We start from the raw sequence: 19,094 nt of genomic DNA on the forward strand, positions 1-19,094 counted from the left end.
AGCCAGCGTACAACTTCCGGGTCATGTGGCCATCATGACTAAGCCGCTTCTGGTGAACCAGAGCAGCACATGGAAGCGCCATTTACCTTCCTGCTGGAGTGGTACCTATTTATCTACTTGCACTTTGATGTGCTTTCGAACTGCTAGGTTGGCAGCAGATGTAATGTGTACTCCCCCCCCAGAAAAATGCATATACAGTACTTAAGGGTGCTTAATAATGCACATATTAGTGATAACGTACCCCCAAAAATGCATTCTGTTTGGGAAAATTGCTTTGCAAAAAAGTGCATATTAGGTGAGATGGTGTTTTATCTCTTTGGAATGCATTGGTATACCTACAATTTTTCACCCTGAAAAATTGCACACTGAAATAGTGATAGATTTTCACGAGGACCGTTTTCTTTCATTGCAAACTGATGTGGAAATGTGGAGAACGTGGCTGAAAGCTTGGGAAATGGAGAGAAACTGAAAGTGACAACTTCACCCTTCCTTAGCTGCAGAACACCGTCACCCCATGGAGGCTCCCCAACCCACCCATTGAAGATCAGTGGAGTACAGTTTTTCCCCCTCCCCTCTCCCTGCCACCAGCGCTCTAGGCCACTGACATATTTTTAAAATGTGGAAAGTGTACAGGGATGGTGCAGACAAGAAAGCCACGGTTTAAATCCTGAGGTAGTGGCGGCCGTAGGGGCTTGCAAAGGGGGTTGCATGTCTGACAAGGTGTTTTATCTATTTATGATACATTAGTACCTACATTTAAGAGTCAATGTATAAAATCAGCTATGTGCACTTTTCCTACTTAGCAGTATTGGGTTCTTTTTTTTTAAAAAAAGAAGATGTTAATGTTCTTTTTGTTATGGAATACTGTGCTGTCTTTTTAAAATGGGTGACATTGTTTAAGTATTTAATTTATTACTGAGGAAGCCCCCAAGGGCGTGTGCAATTACTTTCTCCCCCCTCCCCCGCACCTTCATTCAGTACAGTTCGGCTGTATTTCAACGTCAGATTTTTCGTTTCTTTTGTACAGTTGCTAGGGAGTTGTTGTTTTTTTAAAAAAAGAAAATCCAGCAAATTTGCCTCTCCACACCCCCTGCTCAGATTGCTTTCTATCGACCTTCTTTGCTTTGTTTTTGGAAGATAGCTCACAAAGCATCAGAAGCCTGATACCGTATTTTTTGCTCTATAAGACTCACTTTTTCCCTCCTAAAAAGTAAGGGGAAATGTGTGTGCGTCTTATGACGCGAATGCAGGCTGCGCAGCTATCACAGAAGCCAGAACAGCAAGAGGGATTGCTGCTTTCACTGCACAGCGATCCCTCTTGCTGTTCTGGCTTCTGAGATTCAGAATATTTTTTTTCTTGTTTTCCTCCTCCAAAAACTAGGTGCGTCTTGTGGTCTGGTGTGTCTTATAGAGCGAAAAATACGGTAGTTTTTGAACACATCTAAAGCAAGTTTCTGGGCTGGATCTGGACAAAGGTTGCAATCCTAGAGCCGCTTGCCTGGGAGTAAGCTCCATTTAACATAGTGGGCCCTACTTCTGCGTAAGCATGCATAGAATTGCAGTTGTAAGTTAGTTGAACTTTGTTCTCATTGAAAGCAATGGGGCTTGAGTCATTACAGCTAAGTTGCCCCATTTTATTTCAGTGGCATCGGAGCTCAACTTGTTTAGTCTGAATCCGGCCCTCTTGTATGCTTTCATTAGGATGAAACATTGAACTTTCACAAATTTCTTCCCTTGGTTGATGGGGATTCTGGAACAGCGTGGACGGGACGTGTGTGTTTGGAACTGGAAGAGAGGGACGTTAGGGGAAAATGTACATAATTCCAGGTTACTTTGCAACAAAGAACTAGGTATAACATTGCAAGGTTTGGCTTGTATGGCCTTTCCCTTCCAATATGGAAATATTTTTATTGTATTCTCTATAACCCTATTTGAAATGCATCAGATCTCATCTCCCCACTCTTTTAAAGTGTTGAATTGCACACTGGGTTACAAAATCCAGTTGCAGCTGCAAAGTTGCCTTTGTGAAGAAAGCAGCACCCCTTCCCACTCAAAGCAAAACTCTGCTGACTATTGTTCCCTGGGAGAGGGTGGAAATAAGGCAGAAAGGCAGAGAGTGCATCAGCACTGTAATATTGCATCAATTTAATTCCTCTTTAATGGTCCTGGCTTCCTGCAAAGACTCCTGGGAAGTGAGTAGAGATGAGGGAGAAATTATGTTCAGCTCATGCTTGAATACGAAACCCCCCAATTCACACATACCGAAACAATGGGCCAACCAGAACACAGCTATCCTTTGCGATTCACACTTCTCTGAATCTTGTGGTGCTGTTCTCCGACGAAAAAATGTGAATATTAAGAGAAAGTGTGCTAAAAATGCAACAACGAAAATAAAACACAAAAATGCATTGTATATTAGGAAAAATCACATACAAAAAGTGTGTCTGTCAGGAGAAATTTGCACTAAAATGCTGGCAAATTTTCGGGAGGGTTATTTTTAAAAAAATAATAATGCAAACCGAAGAGCAAACTGAATTTAAGATTGGGAAAATGAGAAAGAGAGAGAAGCCATCCATCCCTAGAAGCGAACTTTAGGGGAAGATGCTAAGGTTTCTCCATTAGAGGCCGTCTTCCTTTCCTTAGATAACTACAACTCCCAGGATTCTTTGCAGTCTGTCACATGACTGTTACGGCATGGTGCACATTTCTATATGTTGTTTCCCCGGTGTCGGCATTTGCCACCTGGGTTCACTATTAGAGGGGCTGACTCATTGGGCAAATGAGACGAGTAGTTGATATTAAGGTGGAAGACAAGAATTGCGAACAAGGAGTGGGCAGGGAAAAGAGACCAAAATGGAACATCATTGCTGCCGTCCAAAGGCAAATTGGATTTCTGGTTAGCAATTGCTTAGCTTGGCAGCTGCCAGTATACCCTCCAGATGTGGACTACAACTCCCATCCTTGACCCCTAGGCTGGTGAGAGTGGTAGCGCACCACATCTGGAGACGTCCTTGCTGGCGAACACTCATGACAAACGCGTATGGTTTGGCGTTCAGTGGATGGCGTGCAGAGGTGTTTGGAGTAGCTGGGGAAAAGGTGTGTGCTGGGAGCTGGGGAAAAGATTTGTGGAGCGTTGCGGGGAAAGGAGAAACACAAATATTGGAAGAGAACGTAAAATACTGAGTGCTGCTTCCTTAGGAATGTGATGTACTGATGGGCCAGGAGAGCCCTTTTAGGGTGTAAGAGGTGCACCGCAGCTCCCAGTGTGGAGTAACTGCAACTACCGTAACGTTCCGGCGAACGTTATTTTCCACTCGAAATATGTGTGTTTACCACATGGGGGTGCTCTTCGACAACCGCTAGCAATGGAAGAACTGGAAGGTTAGAAAGCTCAGCGCCACTGGCAAGAAAAGAACGTCAATTCCCCCTAGCGCAGCCCAGAATGTTCACCTTCACAATGCAAACTGCCAATCATTGGAAGCTGCAAAGCTATAGGCATATCGCATAGGCCCACAAGAATCCTGGGAACTGTAGTTTGTTAAGGATGCTGAGATTTGTTAGGAGACACACACCCCTCCAGCGCAGACCCCCCCCCCATCTGTTGACCTTATATGACCCTGGCCTTTCTAGGACTCCATATACACCCAGAAAGCACACAGGGTACTTCTGTGCAATGCTGGACCCCTCCTTCCTCCAGAAGAAACATTTGTATTATAAAATTAGGACCCATATTCAAATCAAGACATCAGGGGCTTTAATCATTCTGTATTTAAACAGAATTGGAGAAGGTTGACATCGCTGTTGCTATGTCAGGTCTGAGCCGTGTGATCAGCAAAATCATGTGATGGCATCCATCTTGGATCTCACCATTTCAGAGATGCGGGTGGGAGGTGAAATCTGCAAAACCTTTGTATTGCATTTGGAGAACTATGGCATGCGGGTGGCTGAGGGAGGTCACACTCTATCCCGATGGACTGTTTATTTATCTGTTCTTTGGGAGAGGCTATATGGGGAACATTCAAAATGTGTTCTCCCCACCGCCGCCACCCAGTCTTAAAGTGGTATAGTCCAGGAGGAACACTACCACATGGTTTTGCTGAGAACAGCTTGAAGTTGCTGGTTGAGGCTCTAATATCAACAGGAAACGATGGTGGGAGAGGAAGTAGTCATCTAGGACATGACACACTCTGTAAATAACGTTCCAGCACATTAACCATTCCTCTTATCACTTCAACTTGCTTTTCAGTACAATCTTTGTAACACTGGCTTGTTTGTTTGTTTTTTAATTAAAAAAAAATGCCTCTTCCTGTTTTTTCTCACTTTTGCCTGCTCGGCCTCGACTGAGTCTACCTATGGAAAAATCCAAACACTTCTGTATGTTATTTATCTTTGTATGGTTTTAACCAGGAAAGGGGGGGGGGAAACATCAACACACACACGCACACACAACTGAGAATACCCCACAGAAATTCTGCTGCTCTGGTGTCTTATTGACCCCCCTCTCCCACCCCCTCCCTTCTCCCGTCTCTTGAAACACTGTTAATAAAAATCTAGAGTAAAATCTTTTACCTCTTCTTCCTTCGCCTCTTGTTATTTATGTTGTCTTGCTTCTGTTTTCTATATTAACTCTATGAGCTTTGGGACCCCCACCCCCACCAAAATCTAGGGAAATATATTCACACACAAACACAAACCCTTGCTACTCTTTAAAGGTAAAGGTAAAGGGACCCCTGACCATTAGGTCCAGTCGTGGTCGATTCTGGGGTTGCGGCGCTCATCCCGCTTTATTAGCCAAGGGAGCCGGCGTACAGCTTCCGGATCATGTGGCCAGCATGACTAAGCCGCTTCTGGCGAACCAGAGCAGCGCACGGAAACACTGTTTACCTTCCCGCCGAAGCGGTACCTATTTATCTACTTGCACTTTGATGTGCTTTCGAACTGCTAGGTTGGCAGGAGCAGGGACCGAGCAACGGGAGCTCACCCCGTCACTGGGATTCAAACCGCCGACCTTCTGATCGGCAAGTCCTAGGCTCTGTGGTTTAACCCACAGCGCCACCCGCGTCCCACTCTTTAAGTGGGTGGTAAAGATTACCCCCTTGAATTAGCCCCATTAGTGTTGAGTTCACGTCACCTACCTCCTTCTCCTTGCTAATTTAGGGTGGTACATGGGGTTAACATAATGATCATAGGAACACAGAAAGCTGCCTTATACTGAATCAGATCATTGGTCTGCCTACACTGACTAGCAATGGCTCCCCAGGGTTTCAGGCAAGGAACAGTCCTGGCCCTAATTGAAGATGCCATTGGGAGTTGAACCTGGGTTCTTCTGCATGTGAAGCAAGATGCTGTACCACCGAGCTGCAGATTATCCCGACAGGATGGAGAACTGAGCTAAAACATAACGAAATGAGTTTCATTATAGATAAATGGGTAAAGTTCTTCATTTAGGAAGGGGGGAAATCAGATGCACAAATATAGGACGACCGATGCCTGGCTTCGCAGCAGCTCATGTGGAAATTATTTAAGCCAGGGACAGAGAACCAGTAGCCCTGCAAACATTGCTGGACTTGCCCCAGCCAGCATGGCCAAGAGTCAAGGGTGATGGGTGTTGTATTTCCACAACACCCAGAGGGCAATAGTTGCCCATCTGTTCTCTATATATTTTAGACTACAGCTCCCATCAACCCAGGTAGCATAGCCAACGGTCAGCGGTGATGCAGGGCTAGGAGAACACGTGGAAGGCACAGGTTCCTCATCCCTGATCTAGTGGTTTTTAGTAGACTTCAGTCACAATTGTTGACGCTACTCCCCATCAACCAAAGTATAGAGCAGGCATAGGCAAACTTGGCCCTCCAGATGTTTTGGGACTACAACCCCCATCATCCCTGACCACTGGTCCTGTTAGTTAGGGATTATGGGAGTTGTAGTCCCAAAACATCTGGAGGGCCGAGTTTGCCTGTGCCCAGTATAGAGTTACAGCCAACTAAGTCCTATTCAGAGAAAACTCATTCAAATTAATGGACTGAAGTCATGAACACTCATTTCAAAGAGTCTTCTCTGAGGTGGGTAGCAACTAAGTCTTACTCAGAGTAGATCCACAGAAATTAATGAAGAAGACAACTAAATTACGTCAATTAATTTCAATGGCTCTTCTGTGAGTAAAACTTAGTTGGCTATCGCCCACCATGTCCATATCATAAGAAGCAATTGAATCATCCTGTTTGGTCAGAATAAGATGTCCACTTCTGGTCTTTTCAGTTTAAGGAGGCTATTGACAAGCTAAGAATGTGAGCAGGGCAACAAACAGTGACTGGGGTTGATGGGGTTTGTAGTCCCCAACATCGGCATTGGCTGGCCCTATTCTACACTTGATCAGCAGCAGTTTATTGGAGTTTCAGGCAGAGGGCATTCCCAGCCCCACCAGGAGATGTCAGGGGTTGAACCTGAGACTTCATGCAAAGCAGATGTGCTACCAATGAACTCCTGCCCATCCCTTGAGACGTGGGGTCGTAGGAAGCTGCCTTATACTGCAAGTCAGACCACCAACCCATCTTGCTGAATGGCAGCAGCTCACCAGGGTTTCAGACACAGAACATTCACAGCCCGACCTGGAGATACAAGGGATCAGACTTGGGACTTTCTGCATGCAAAGCTGAGCTTCTGCACCTTCTGCCACTGAGCTACAGCTCCTTCTTATGTCATGTTGGCTCCCAATGTTCAGGTTTAGGAACCGAAATCATGTGTTCAGGGGCTTAGATCAGAGACTAGATTTGTCTGCTTGTATCAACCTAGTAGCATAACAACTGCAGTTCACTCCTTCAGCAGTTCCATTAATTCTAACTCACCATAGAGTACAAGGACTGTCCAAAATGTTTTGGTTTTTTTTTAAAATCATTTCTCTCTCTGCATTTTTTGTCCACACCAAAGGACTGCAGAGTTGGCATTATTCTGTTGCTTTTGGAAGGGGGATACATAATCAAAACTTGGCTGTAACTGTTCGATGGGGGAAGAAACCTGGTTCATTTTGCATTTGAAGGTCAGCACACCTGATTTGCACTTTTGCAAACAGTACGTGAACCAGAACACAACCATCCTTCAAAATTTGCTTGTCTCTGAATTTTGCAATGTAGTTCTTCATCAAAGTACTGTGTACACAAAGGCATATACTAAGGTAAAGTGTGCATTGAAAGAAACCATATATAGTAGTAAAAACAGTTGATGAAAGTGCATCACATTAGAGGAAACTGTTTTGCAAAAATGTGTGTTTTGCAAAATTGCACACAAAAATATGTGTATTAGGAGATGTTCGCACAAAAATGTTGACAAATTTCCATGAAGACATTTTGTAATGAAACACCAATGACACACCAATGTAGAAATATGAATAACTGAACTTGGAAGCATGAGACGCAGAGAGAAACCCAAAAGGACAGATTTGCCAATTCCTACCAGTTGTTCTTGTAGGGCTGATACCGGCTGTCCACCAGAATTTTTGCACAGGTGTGCTTGAACTTGGCAAGGGAAAATTATTGGCTACAGATAGCCATGTGTGCATGTATTATTTATTATCCAGTTGATGTCTTTGTAGGGTACGATCAGGATACAAAGTGCTTTGCAGGGTAACAAGGCAGACTCTTGCATCACAGAGCTTACAGTTTTAGTTTTGGGAGAAGCAGAGTAATGATGCTGTAGGTACTCATAATTACCAGGTTCAGAGCAAAACTTCAGTGCATTCGTAATGCTTACTAGTATGCTGAATCCGGCACAATTCTTCTCGGGCTCAGTTTGCATTCCTGAGAAATAGCATTTCAGGAGCCAGGGGCCCTAGGAAACATAATGTTCCCATGGGACCTGAGCCCATAGAAACTCAGATATTCAAGGGGGAAAACCACATGCCTCAGATTCTCTGGCAGCTGGGATATGAATATTGCAGTGATTTCAACATCAGGGAGGGAGAGAAAGAAGCCTAATGACTGGCTTCGTAGAGGGTTACACATCTGACACAATTCTTCTCCAGCTTGGATTGCATTCCTGGCAAACAGCATTTCTGGAGCCAGGGGCCCTGGGAAATGTAATGGTCCCAAGACACCCGAGCCTATAGGAATTCAGATGTCTTGGGTCCTTGGGCATCTGGGATGTGAATATTCCAGAGCTTCCAGCTCCAGGGAGGAAGAGAGAGATACCTAACGGCTGACACTTTAAACTTGGGTTATACACCCACTGCACAGAAAATTGACCAATTGGTAAATGTTGGCCTATAGCTTTGAGAGGAGCCTGGATGAGATCTGCTTCAACCAGCAGCTTCCAGTTCTCTGCACATTTGGGCTGGCTCTTTGACATCAGTTTCTGTCACCAGAAGATCTCCCTCCCTGTGTTCTTCCAAGCAGTTTCCTAGAAAAAAGGACACTGGGTCAAAGGCTGGCAGCTTGCTGAAAATAACACCCTGGAAGAATCTTTGAAAAGTACATACCAAGTTTATCCACTGGGTGATCAGTTGTGTGCTCAGTAGCCCTGAGAAAATCAGAACGTGAGGAAACACAACCCTCCATTGTTTCCCATGCTAAAGCCTCCATTTTCTCCTGCTGCTTGTCACTCTGCGTACTGAATGGCAGGAAGTTTTGGGAGGAAGGCAACTTTTGGCCGGAGAACAACACTGATAGGCTTGCCATATGTCCAGGAAAACCCGGACATGGGGGCCAACATACCCATCTGGGCAGATTTTTACATTTTAAAGGAAATGTCTGTGAAATATACTTGGAGTCAAGAGTGGATTTCATGCTCTTTATTCAGCTCATAGTGGTGAGGAGGAATGGAAGTTCCCCTACAATATCTGCTTTATATACGGTACATTATTTACACAATGGGCTGCACGTGATTGGCCAATTCCAGGATTCTCCTGTTGGCCAATCAGGTTGTGGATTCACTTCCACCTGGAGCTGGATTGGGTGGCTCCTGTGGACCAGTCATACTGCTGCATTGTTCTAGGACCAATCAGACTGCAGCATTCTGAATCCTATTGTTCTAGGACCAATCAGACTGCTGCATTTTGGATCCTATTCAACTCAGTACATAACACCTTGGGTTTGGGGGTGGGCTTGGGCTTGGGCTCAGGCTGCTCTGCACACCATGGCCGCTGCCAGCCCAAGTTGGGAAAAGAGGCGCCTCTTTTTCCGGCTTGGGCTGGCTGCTGTTCAGGCTGCCCCCAAAGGGTACCCTAAGCTAGGCCAGAATCTCAGAAGATGCCCCAGAAGATGCTCTAAATCAGCGCACAGCTGGATCACATGTAGGATAACCATGCACAGTTTCAAATGCAGGTAGAGGCTGCAGGGATCAGCTTTGGTTCAATTCAGATTTCAGTGCAAACCTACCTAACTCACACCACCCAACACACAAGCCAGAACACAGCTGTCCTTTGAAATCTGCACTCTCCCCGAATTTTATACTCTAATTTTATTGGCTTCTTTTATCCCATTTATATCCCACACTTCTACCCCACTCCTCGGTTTATCCTCACAACAGCCCTATGAGGTAGGTTGGCCAAGATATAGTGATTGCTCCAAGGTCACTTGGTGGGACTTCATGAAGATTTGAACCCTGGTCTCCAGGGTTTTAGTCTGACACTCTAACCACCACACCACACAAGCAGAGGCCTCTGTCTCTCCACTAATGGAAATACTGGTATAGATGGACTTTGACCTGATCCAGTGGTGTGGTCCGTGTACCTTACCGCATATGTGATGTGACAGCTCAATCATATATACCATAAAGAAGACCAAGGGGTGATCTGATCATCTGACCCAATTCACACCTTGCAGAGCAAAATGCAAACCAAAGCACAGCTATCCTTTGATGTTCCCAGATTTCCCTGGATTTTCTGCTGCAGTTTGGCAACCAAATGATGTGAACAAAAATGTGTATATTTGGGGGTGGGGGGTGGAGGTGGGAATGTGCATGAAAATGCACAAATTTGTGAAGATGATATATGAAAACGAATCGTATTTGGGAAATCGGCTTGCAAAAATGCGTGCGTCAGGCAAAATTGCAAAAAAAAAAAGGAAATAAAAGAAAAGAAGTCCTGGCCACAAGGGGAGCATAAAGCCATCAGGGCTCCAAATGAATCCCAAATGAATATATGATTTGTACCAAATCGACACAGAGAGAGAGAGAGAGAGAGAGAGAGAGAGAGAGAGAGAGGAAAAAACTTGTCCTCTTAAGTGGTAGTAAAATGAAAGGCACAGGTTCATATTCGTTTCCATTTCCCCCCTTTCATTCTAGAGCAAATGCACACCCATAATTACCATTTAAATGTTCACTAAGCTTCTGGCCAGAAATACAGGAATGTCCTTAAGGGTGTACGTGCAGCAAGACACATCCTGAAACTGATCTTTCTTTCTTTCTTTCTTTCTTTCTTTCTTTCTTTCTTCCTTCCTTCCTTCCTTCCTTCCTTCCTTCCTTCCTTCCTTCCTTCCTTCATTTCTTCCTTTCTTCCTTTCTTCTGCATCCTGGTATATTCCATGCATTTCTTTTTGCATTTATATAAGTATCATGTATGCACCCCCTGCATGGACAATGTACTGTCCTTTGTACCAGTAGTATTCTTGGTTTTAAATACAGGTGTCAACCATCTTGCACATGTCCAATTGATGTGTGACCGCCCATGTGTGGGTCCTTTTGGACCTGGAAGGGGGCAGAACGGAGTGTAATGGGGCAGGGTGGGGTGAGCTTATGTATGCTCCACCAATGCAGATGGGGGCCAGGAATGGAGCCCCCCTGCAAAAGAGCCACCTCGAAATTATTTGGAAACCTGCAGCCATCATATTTTCATTGTATCACTCCCTCTATTTCCGATGTTCAGCGCTGAGTGCTGTTGCTTACGTACCACCCACATACAAGGGTAACGTACCAGTGCAATTGCAGGAACCCCTAGGTCAGGGGTGGGGGGGCTGCTTTCCGCCTGTAAAGGGAAGTTTTTTAACATTCAATGTTTTAGAATATGATGGAAGCTGCCAAGAGTGGCGGGGTACGAATAATAAAATTATTATTATTAGCCACATTCCCCTCTGGGCAATCTTTTGAGGGCCACATGCCAGGGGTGGGAGGGGCAAGAGAGAAGAAAGGGTGGTGCAGCACAGCTAAAAGTTACCTCTGTACTTCAGACTTGTTTCTACACACAGGAACACAACACTTTTTATTCTCCATCCAGGCAAGCAAGGGGCATTGTCTACACACACCAGCTGAACATCAATACAGATGTACTGTACCTTGGAAGTTGAACGGAATCCGTTCCGGAAGTCTGTTTGACTTCCAAAACGTTCAGGAACCAAGGCACAGCTTCCGATTGGCTTCAGGAAGCTCCTGCAGCCAATCGGAAGCCATGGAAGTCTCGTTGGATGTTCAGGTTCCGAAGAACGTTCAAAAACTGGAACAATCACTTCTGGTTCTCGGGAGCCAAAACATTCGACTCCCAAGGCGTTTGAAAAGCAAGGTACAACTGTATTTGCAGTGTGAAGCAGGAACAGACAGCATTTGCTTTCTGTGTCGGGTTCTCCAACCCAGCCCTAAGGAAAAGGTGGTTAACCTGTGGCCCTCCTGATGCTGCTGAAACTACAACCCCCATTGGCCACAGACAGCAAGTTCAAGGAAGAGGGGAGTTTTAGTTCAACAACATCTGGAGGGCCACAGGTTAGCTGCTCCCGCCCCAGGGGGTGGAGGAGCCCCCAAATACCTCAGTGAGTACTGAGAAAGCTCGGTGAGCACCTAATGCTATTCAACAGTTGGAGGAAAAGCTGAAAATGGAATGGAATGGAGTATCCCGAAATGGGGATGGAATGGAGTATCCTGAAAGGGGCGTGGCTGGTGGTCTTGAGCCCTGAACAGGAACATTCTAGTGTGCCAGAACACCTTGTTCCCATTCTCACTTGTCGTGTAAAATGCTTGCCGTTTTCTTTTTAAAAATGTAATGGAAGAAACGTTTCGGAAATTGTTGGGCCGATAAGCCTTTCGAGAAAGCACATTAAAGACACATGGCTTCCCTCAAAGGTTACTGGGAGCTGTAGTTTGAGGGAGCTGGGAATGGTAGCCCTGTGGCGGGTAACCTATAGTTCCCAGAAGTGCTATTTTTATAGAAAAAGAGGTGCCAGAACTCGCCATGAAGGCCTCCCTCGTTCTCTTAGAATATGGAAAAAACAAGCCCTGGTTCACAGGATACTTTGGAGGAAGCCATGTGCCTTAAATGTGCGGAAGTCAGCGCTGTCTGCATCTTTCCTTGTCTCCCTGTTAATGCTGATTTCGCTGAAGAGAAAGGGCGGTCAGCTCAGCCTCGGTATCTATATCTGTCTTCTACAGGAGACGCCACCTATCTCGACATCTTCCGCGAGTTTTCTCACATGGCATCCAACAACCCAGAAAAACTCAACCGCCGCAGCCTGTACTTCAGCCACTCCTACAGATAGCCCTCAAAACCACCACAGACATCATCTGAGAATCTGAGAATGCTGGTACCTTCCAACTCCAGAGGGAGAGTTGAGATTATGTGCCGCGGATGAAGCCGGAGGGACAAAGGCGGTCGGTGGCTGAATGGGGTCCATCCAGAACCGGAGCAGTTCGAACCAATGTCTCTGGTCACCCCACACAGCTTTGCGTTGATCGCTACATCTCCCCATGGTCACCACCCCACAACCAAATGGCTTTCCCCCTACATCCCCTTCCCCCAAAAAAACTTCCGAAGATGGTATACACAGCCCTAAGAGTAACTAGTCCATGTTTACAGCCTGAAATGGAGAGAGAAACATATTTCTTTTTAAAGCAGGGATTGAGAACTTGTAGATATTTCGGACCTCGCTAGACTCCAGCTCCCATCAGCCAATAAGTAGTCCAGGATGATGTGAGCAATGTCCAAAAGGCCACAGCTTCCTCATCCGTGTTCTAAAATGGAAGTGGTAAATTTGCGGCCTTCGCGTTATTGGTGGGTTGCAACTCCCGTCATCCCTGATCAACTGCTTGTGCTGAGGCTGATGGGAGTTGTAGTCCATCAACATCAGACAGGCCACCGGTTGCTCTCCTATGTCCTGCTTCTGCCCCACTGTTGCCCTGGAGGTTTGATCTCACTAGCTTCAGGCGACTTGGCAAACTGGTTTTTACAGCCTTGGGGCAGGATGGAAAGTATCAATTTTGCTCAATGGGCAGATTAGATCGCTCCATAGCATCATTCAGGAGCATGGCGGAGAACTAAAAATGATGAGCAGGCTTCCTGGCTCACGACCAACTGCAGTCAATCCACCACAGTCCCCCCCCCTCAATATATTTCATAAAATCACAGAATTGTAGTGCTGGAAAGGACCCCAAGTCCCTATTCCCACTCCTGCCATTGCTTGCCATTTTCCATACTCTTTCTGTGATTTCCCTTGCCCTAAGGCCTGAAACAAGTTCCCTGTTCCTGTTTTTAAAGCATGGCTTCTTCTAGTTTTTGTTATTTCAAAAATCATGTTCTGTTGTTTTCATAGGTAACGGACTTGTCAGAGAGCCTGTACTGGTACAGCCTCTGCTGCCCAAACTGCCTCTTGTTGAGAGTGTATAGAAATTTGTGTTTATATGCTGGAAATGTAATATATCTCTGGGCAAAAAAGAAACGTATTTTTAAAAAATGCTTGTGGCGGGAGGGAAGGGGTGTGCATTGCAAGGGAGGGAAGAGGGAAGTCCAGACAGGAGGGACGGACGGACCTTATTTACAAGATTATAAATAAAGACAGGTGACATTTTTCTCCTGGGACATTAGGCATGACTTCCTTGTCAGTTTCTCGGATCTAGACCTCTTTGAACCAGGTGAGAAAATTATGTCATGGGCCTTGCTATAAAGTGATATTTATTGGGTACACGTTTATAGCTTTGGGGCCAGCTGCCAAATCAGATACAGTAGTTGGTTCCTAAGAAACGACAAAGTAGAGCCCAAAGTATTTATATGCATAGAAAGAAATATGCACACAGTCTGCAGTAGGATCAGGCAGTGACTTATCGGACCTCCAGTTGGCTGTGTCATTGCGGCTTTCTGGGAGGTACAGAGGGAGGCATGAGGTCAGCATGGTGCAAACGCACCACCAATCGACCCAGTCAGGTCCTCCCACTAGCGCAACTGCACCACCGCAACATCGCAGCTGCCACATCGCACTCCAACATTGCAGTTACGACTGCACCGCTCCCCCCAAATAATCAGCCATGACTCTGCTGCTCAGAGGTCAGGGGAACGTTGCTGCCCCACCGTGCTGTCTGTGCAGAAGGTCCCAAGTTCGATCCTTGACATCTCCTGGTAGGGTTGGGAATGAAAAACCCTTCAAAAACAAAAATCCACCAAACTCCACCACAATTGTTCGCTCCAAACCTCAACTCTCCACAGGCCTCAAACGTCATTGCAAAAGCTTCTGTGACTGCGCTTGCAAAGGCTCATGGGATTTCTAGACGCTATTTTTGCACCATTTTTGCCATTTGCGTACTCTTTTAGGGCAGTTTCCCTCCCTTTTTGTGCCACATCTGGGTTCGCTGCGATGCGCGTGCGCACAGTTGTGAGTCCCTCGGACACATGTAAATGGGGAGCTGCCTGCACTCTGCTCCCAATTCCACACAGTCAAACAACATGGAGATACCGATAATATTTTATTTGACTCAAATGCATATTATTACTATTGCCGTTTTGAAAGGGTTTTATGACATCCAATCAGCAAAATGGTCCGCGTTTCCACTTGGTAGGTAAATTCTTGGGGGGAAAGCAGGGATGCAATTCTTGTGCAAGAGGAAGAGCGCCCTAAGATATGAGGCACACTATCTGTCAGGATTAAGCACCCAGGCTATGAGACAAGTCAAGCAAAACAGAAAACAAAATCAGCCTGAGGGGTAGCCTCTTCAATGGAGTACATATTGTGTCCAGTGCTGGGCCTACTCAGAGCAGACCTATTGAAAACTATGTACATGGCTAATTTAGGTTTGCTCATTTCAGTGGGTCTACTCCAAATACAACCTAATGGATTTACCCTGGGTTGTACCCAATGTCTGTCCTACTCAGAGTAGACCCACTGAAGTTTACTGGGCATGACTAACCTAGATCCATTAATTTCAGTGGGTCTGCTCTGAGTAGGTCTTAGATACAACCCACGAACCTTTGCTTCAAATAAAATAGAGGGAACATAAACAACAACTTAATTTTCTAAATGCTTCTGTTGCTTTCAGTTAACCTAACACAATGCTAAGAACCCCAAAATAATAATATAGGCTGAGCCCCCCCCCCTTATAATAATCAGGTAGGCTGGGCTCCCTACTGAATCCACCCCCCTACATGGGATATCCTCTGGTTCTGCTTCCCGTTAAAAATGCAGCTCAACAAAATGGCCGCTGTGCCCTGCAGTTGTTCGCTGCGTGATTCTTGAACTGGAGGTTATAGGTAAAGAGATGCTTCCGGAAGCAGCTGGCCGCTTTCTGGTCACATTCACACACGAGCTTCTCACACCGGTCCCACGACTTGACTGCAGAGAGAGGAGAAAGGTGGTAACCTCAGCATCAGTTTCCACAAAGAGGGGTGCTCTGAGCCGGGGGAACGGAAATAGAAAAGATTTAAACCAGCTCTCTGGCTCGACGGCAGACCAACTCACCGCATTTAATTGTATCCCTCTGGGTGTAGAACCTGTACGAGAGGGTGCTTGGGCTGCAACCGAACATCTCGGCCTTGTTGTAGCAGCAGTCGTGGCTGTGGCAGCACCTGCGTGTGACGTGAAAACGAGAGAGCAAGGAATTGCTATGAATCAGGCCCATTCTGGTGCCAACTTAGTTTTTTCAGAACTTCTGAAGCACTGTGGGTTGTTGTTGTTAAAGTGCATCTGATCTTTTAAAATGGTGACTGCTATGTAATTTTCTTTTGCCCATAATGGGCTTAGTTTGGAAAAACTAAGATGGCGGCCCGTGGGATTTCCCCAGTATCGCACAGCATGTTTCTGATGACAGCATATTCAAGCAGGAGTCTCCCTCAGCCCTACCTGAAGATGCTGTGGATTGATCCTGGCATCTTCTGCGTGCAAAGCAGATGCTCTACCACTGAAAGTGTCTGTGGTATAACCCTACTGGGACCTGGTTCATATCATAGTGCAGGTGGAGGCAATTTATTTGAATTATCCTCCGCATGAAACAAGCTCCTTGTCTGTAGAAAGCAAGCATCTCAGTGAGGCTAGGCAAGACACTTCCTCCCAGATATGCTAGTTTGGTGCATGCAGGGATTCCATGTATTTCTTTGTATGGGAGAGGCACACAGATATGGAGGTCCCCCATCCCTGTTCTTGAGACTCCCATTGTTGGACATTTTCCATATCTGCTATTGGGTCCCTGGAGCACAGAGTCACACGAAGTGGCAACCAACCTTGCAGGATTTAACAGGATTTATTTGAAATGCATATGCAGGACAAAGGTACAGAGCGATAAATTCGCAATCTGCACACCCCAGTCAGGGTGCGCCCACTTTTTATACCCCTTAGAATGCATAGACACGTGTTCACATGTAAAACATGTGATTTACACTAATAGCAATAAGATATAGCTTTGTTTCCTGTGTTACCCTCCTCCTTTTCAGTTTGCCTCCTCCTTTTCAGCCCCCCAATCTGGGGTTACAATAACACTCATTCAACCTTGCTTATTATCTCTACCTGCCTAAGCCAGACATTCCAGAGAGAGGGGCCCATTTTCACTGTAACATCTAAGCAAGAAGAAAAAGCCTTGTTCTTCTGGCTGGTGTAAAAACCTTCCTCCCCCCTTTAAGGAAGGGGTTTGGCCATAACATATGAGAGAGGAGAAAATGCCTCAAACAGTTTTTGGGATCATATATAGAACAATATTCTAATGGCCCTTCACCATGACTTGTAAAACCCCTGAACTGTAAGAGAATGATGATAGACCAAGAGGTGAGCAATGCCTGGTAATCTCAGGTGAGCCTCACCTGTCGATGGCGTCCACGGGGAAGCCTTGAGTCCCTGCCCCACAGTGGCACCCGTAGTTGGTGAAGTTGGCCAAGGTGTAGGTGACGGTGCTCATCTGGATCATCTCATTAAACTGGGAGGCAAGGCCAGTCACCAGAGTGGCTCCTGAAAGAGCAACAGAGTCTTGTTTGGAGGGAAGAGCAGAGAAACTGGGAGCAAGGGGTATGGATCGAAAAGGCAAGGGAGTTGATGTGGAAAAGCACTGTTTGTGGTGGGGATAGCAGTTGAGGTCTCAAGCCTTCCTGAGAGGTTGGAATACCTTTTCCCCTGCTGCCACATTCCCTCAGAGGTAAACCGTTCTCAGCCACTTGCTGGCAGTAAAGGTAAAGGGACCCCTGACCGTTAAGTTCAGTCGCGGACGACTCTGGGGTTGCGGCGCTCATCTCGCTTTACTGGCCAAGGGAGCCGGCATTTGTCTGCAGATGGCTTCCGGGTCATGTGGCCAGCATGACTAAGCCGCTTCTGGCGAACCAGAGCAGCACACGGAAACGCTGTTTACCTTCCCACCGGAGCGGTACCTATTTATCTACTTGCACTTTGACGTGCTTTCGAACTGCTAGGTTGGCAGGAGCTGGGACTGAGCAACGGGAGCTCACCCCGTTGTGGGGATTCAAACCACCGACCTTCTGATCGGCGAGCCCGAGGCTCTGTGGTTTAGAGGTAAACTGTTCTCAGCCACTTGCTTGCAGTAGGTAGGGCCAAAGCCACCTCCTTTTCCTTCCTCCCTCTGCCATCCCCTTCCCCCCCTCTCCCTCTCCCCCTCCCTCTTTCCCCTCCCCCCCCTCATCTTTCTCTCTGCTACCCCATTTCATTCTTTTTCACGGCGTCCTTCTATCTCTCTTTCTGCCACCCCTTTCTCTCCTTTCTTTCTGCCTCTCTTTCTGCCATTCTGACACCTCGTTTCTCTCTCCCCACACTGATTTAAATTAGGCTGAGGCAGGTAGTCAGTCCTAAGGCTGCTGGTTGCCCAGTCTGAGAGGTTGAGCCTGTTCGTGAAAGTACTGGGAATTAGATCAAGCACACCGTGGCATGAGCAGTCAAGGCGTTTGGACTGGTGAGCCTGCCTGGAGGGCAGAAGTAACCTGGTGGCAAAAGAAGATGGCTTTAAACCCCTGCCTAGGGGTATTAACCATGACTGTGAAAGGAACACCCAGATTCAGTGGCAGTATATCCCTGAATACCAATTGCCAGATTTTTTCTTTTCTTTCCCTTCCCACATTTGGCTGCAAAATGCACTGCCCTTAGGCTGGTTTCTTGATGGCAATGCCATGAAGCCAAATCAGAGTGAGGGCAGTCTGAGGACTTGTGGGGGGGGGAGGTGCTTGCAATGAGTTGCCACCAACACAGGGATCACGGTGGAAGCAAAGAGACCCCATCCCAGAGACCCCTCTTTCGAACAACAACAACAGTTCTGGGAAGAATTCTCAGCTCTACTGAGGTCAGAACTATAGCAGAAAAGTAGACTTACCGCAAGCCAGAACCAGTAGGAAGATTGTAACGTTCTTCATGGGTGCAGCTGAACAGAAGCAAGCCAAAGAGAGCCTTGTTTCGCTGTCAAAAGAAGGGCTCTGTGCAATCGCTTGGGTGTCTGTGTCAGTTTATATAAGCAAGCCCAACCAGATATTTTGGGAAAATGATGTCCCCGTCACCTCCGCCCCCGGTCCTGGCTCATAATAATTATACTCGAAGACCAGAGCAAAACAAGGTTAGGGACCATAATTATCTAAGAAGTGGGATTAACAACATCAGGATATATATATAAGCGGTGGCAACCTGAGGCTACATCCATACTATACATTTAAATTGCTATGATACCCCTTTAAGCACCCATAAGGTAAAGGTAAAGGGACCCCTGACCATTAGGTCCAGTCGCGGAGAACTCTGGGGTTGCGGCGCTCATCTCACTTTATTGGCCGAGGGAGCCGACGTTCAGCTTCCGGGTCATGTGGCCAGCATGACTAAGCCACTTCTGGCGAACCAGAGCAGCGCGCAGAAACACCGTTTACCTTCCCGCCGGAGTGGTACCTATTTATCTACTTGCACTTTGTGCTTTTGAACTGCTAGGTTGGCAGGAGCTGGGACCGAGCA

The 19,094-nt window shown here is 46.4% G+C and overlaps 2 protein-coding genes across 2 annotated transcripts in view; one reads left to right on the forward strand and one right to left on the reverse strand.

Annotated features, from left to right (window-relative positions):
- ACAP3 (ArfGAP with coiled-coil, ankyrin repeat and PH domains 3) overlaps positions 1 to 12,478 on the forward strand; it is a 151,774-nt gene extending 139,296 nt beyond the window's left edge. The window contains exon 26 of the mRNA XM_053400800.1: positions 12,346 to 12,478. Within this exon, the coding sequence (XP_053256775.1) occupies positions 12,346 to 12,452 (107 nt within the window). The 3' untranslated portion in view covers positions 12,453 to 12,478. The remainder of the gene's footprint in view (positions 1 to 12,345) is intronic.
- Positions 12,479 to 14,903: 2,425 nt separating this feature from the next.
- Positions 14,904 to 18,691, reverse strand: LOC128419742 (phospholipase A2 homolog otoconin-22-like). The gene is made up of 4 exons (XM_053400798.1): positions 18,475 to 18,691; positions 16,967 to 17,111; positions 15,636 to 15,742; positions 14,904 to 15,509 (listed from the first exon to the last, which is right to left on the reverse strand). Exons 1-4 carry the CDS (start codon positions 18,512 to 18,514, stop codon positions 15,364 to 15,366), a joined length of 438 nt encoding a protein of 145 aa, XP_053256773.1. The 5' UTR covers positions 18,515 to 18,691; the 3' UTR covers positions 14,904 to 15,363.
- Positions 18,692 to 19,094: the final 403 nt, after the last annotated feature.

This window comes from Podarcis raffonei, chromosome 8, assembly GCF_027172205.1.
Source record: "Podarcis raffonei isolate rPodRaf1 chromosome 8, rPodRaf1.pri, whole genome shotgun sequence".
Taxonomy (NCBI): domain Eukaryota; kingdom Metazoa; phylum Chordata; class Lepidosauria; order Squamata; family Lacertidae; genus Podarcis; species Podarcis raffonei.

What these genes read in the sequence shown, in the direction of transcription:
- LOC128419742 (XM_053400798.1), bottom strand. Translation starts at nt 18,514, where the DNA reads ATGAAGAACGTTACAATCTTCCTACTGGTTCTGGCTTGCG. An exon ending in CCTACTGGTTCTGGCTTGCG is followed by an intron (nt 17,112 to 18,474) that starts GTAAGTCTACTT and finishes TTGCTCTTTCAG; the next exon opens with GAGCCACTCTGGTGACTGGC. An exon ending in CCCGTGGACGCCATCGACAG is followed by an intron (nt 15,743 to 16,966) that starts GTGAGGCTCACC and finishes CGTCACACGCAG; the next exon opens with GTGCTGCCACAGCCACGACT.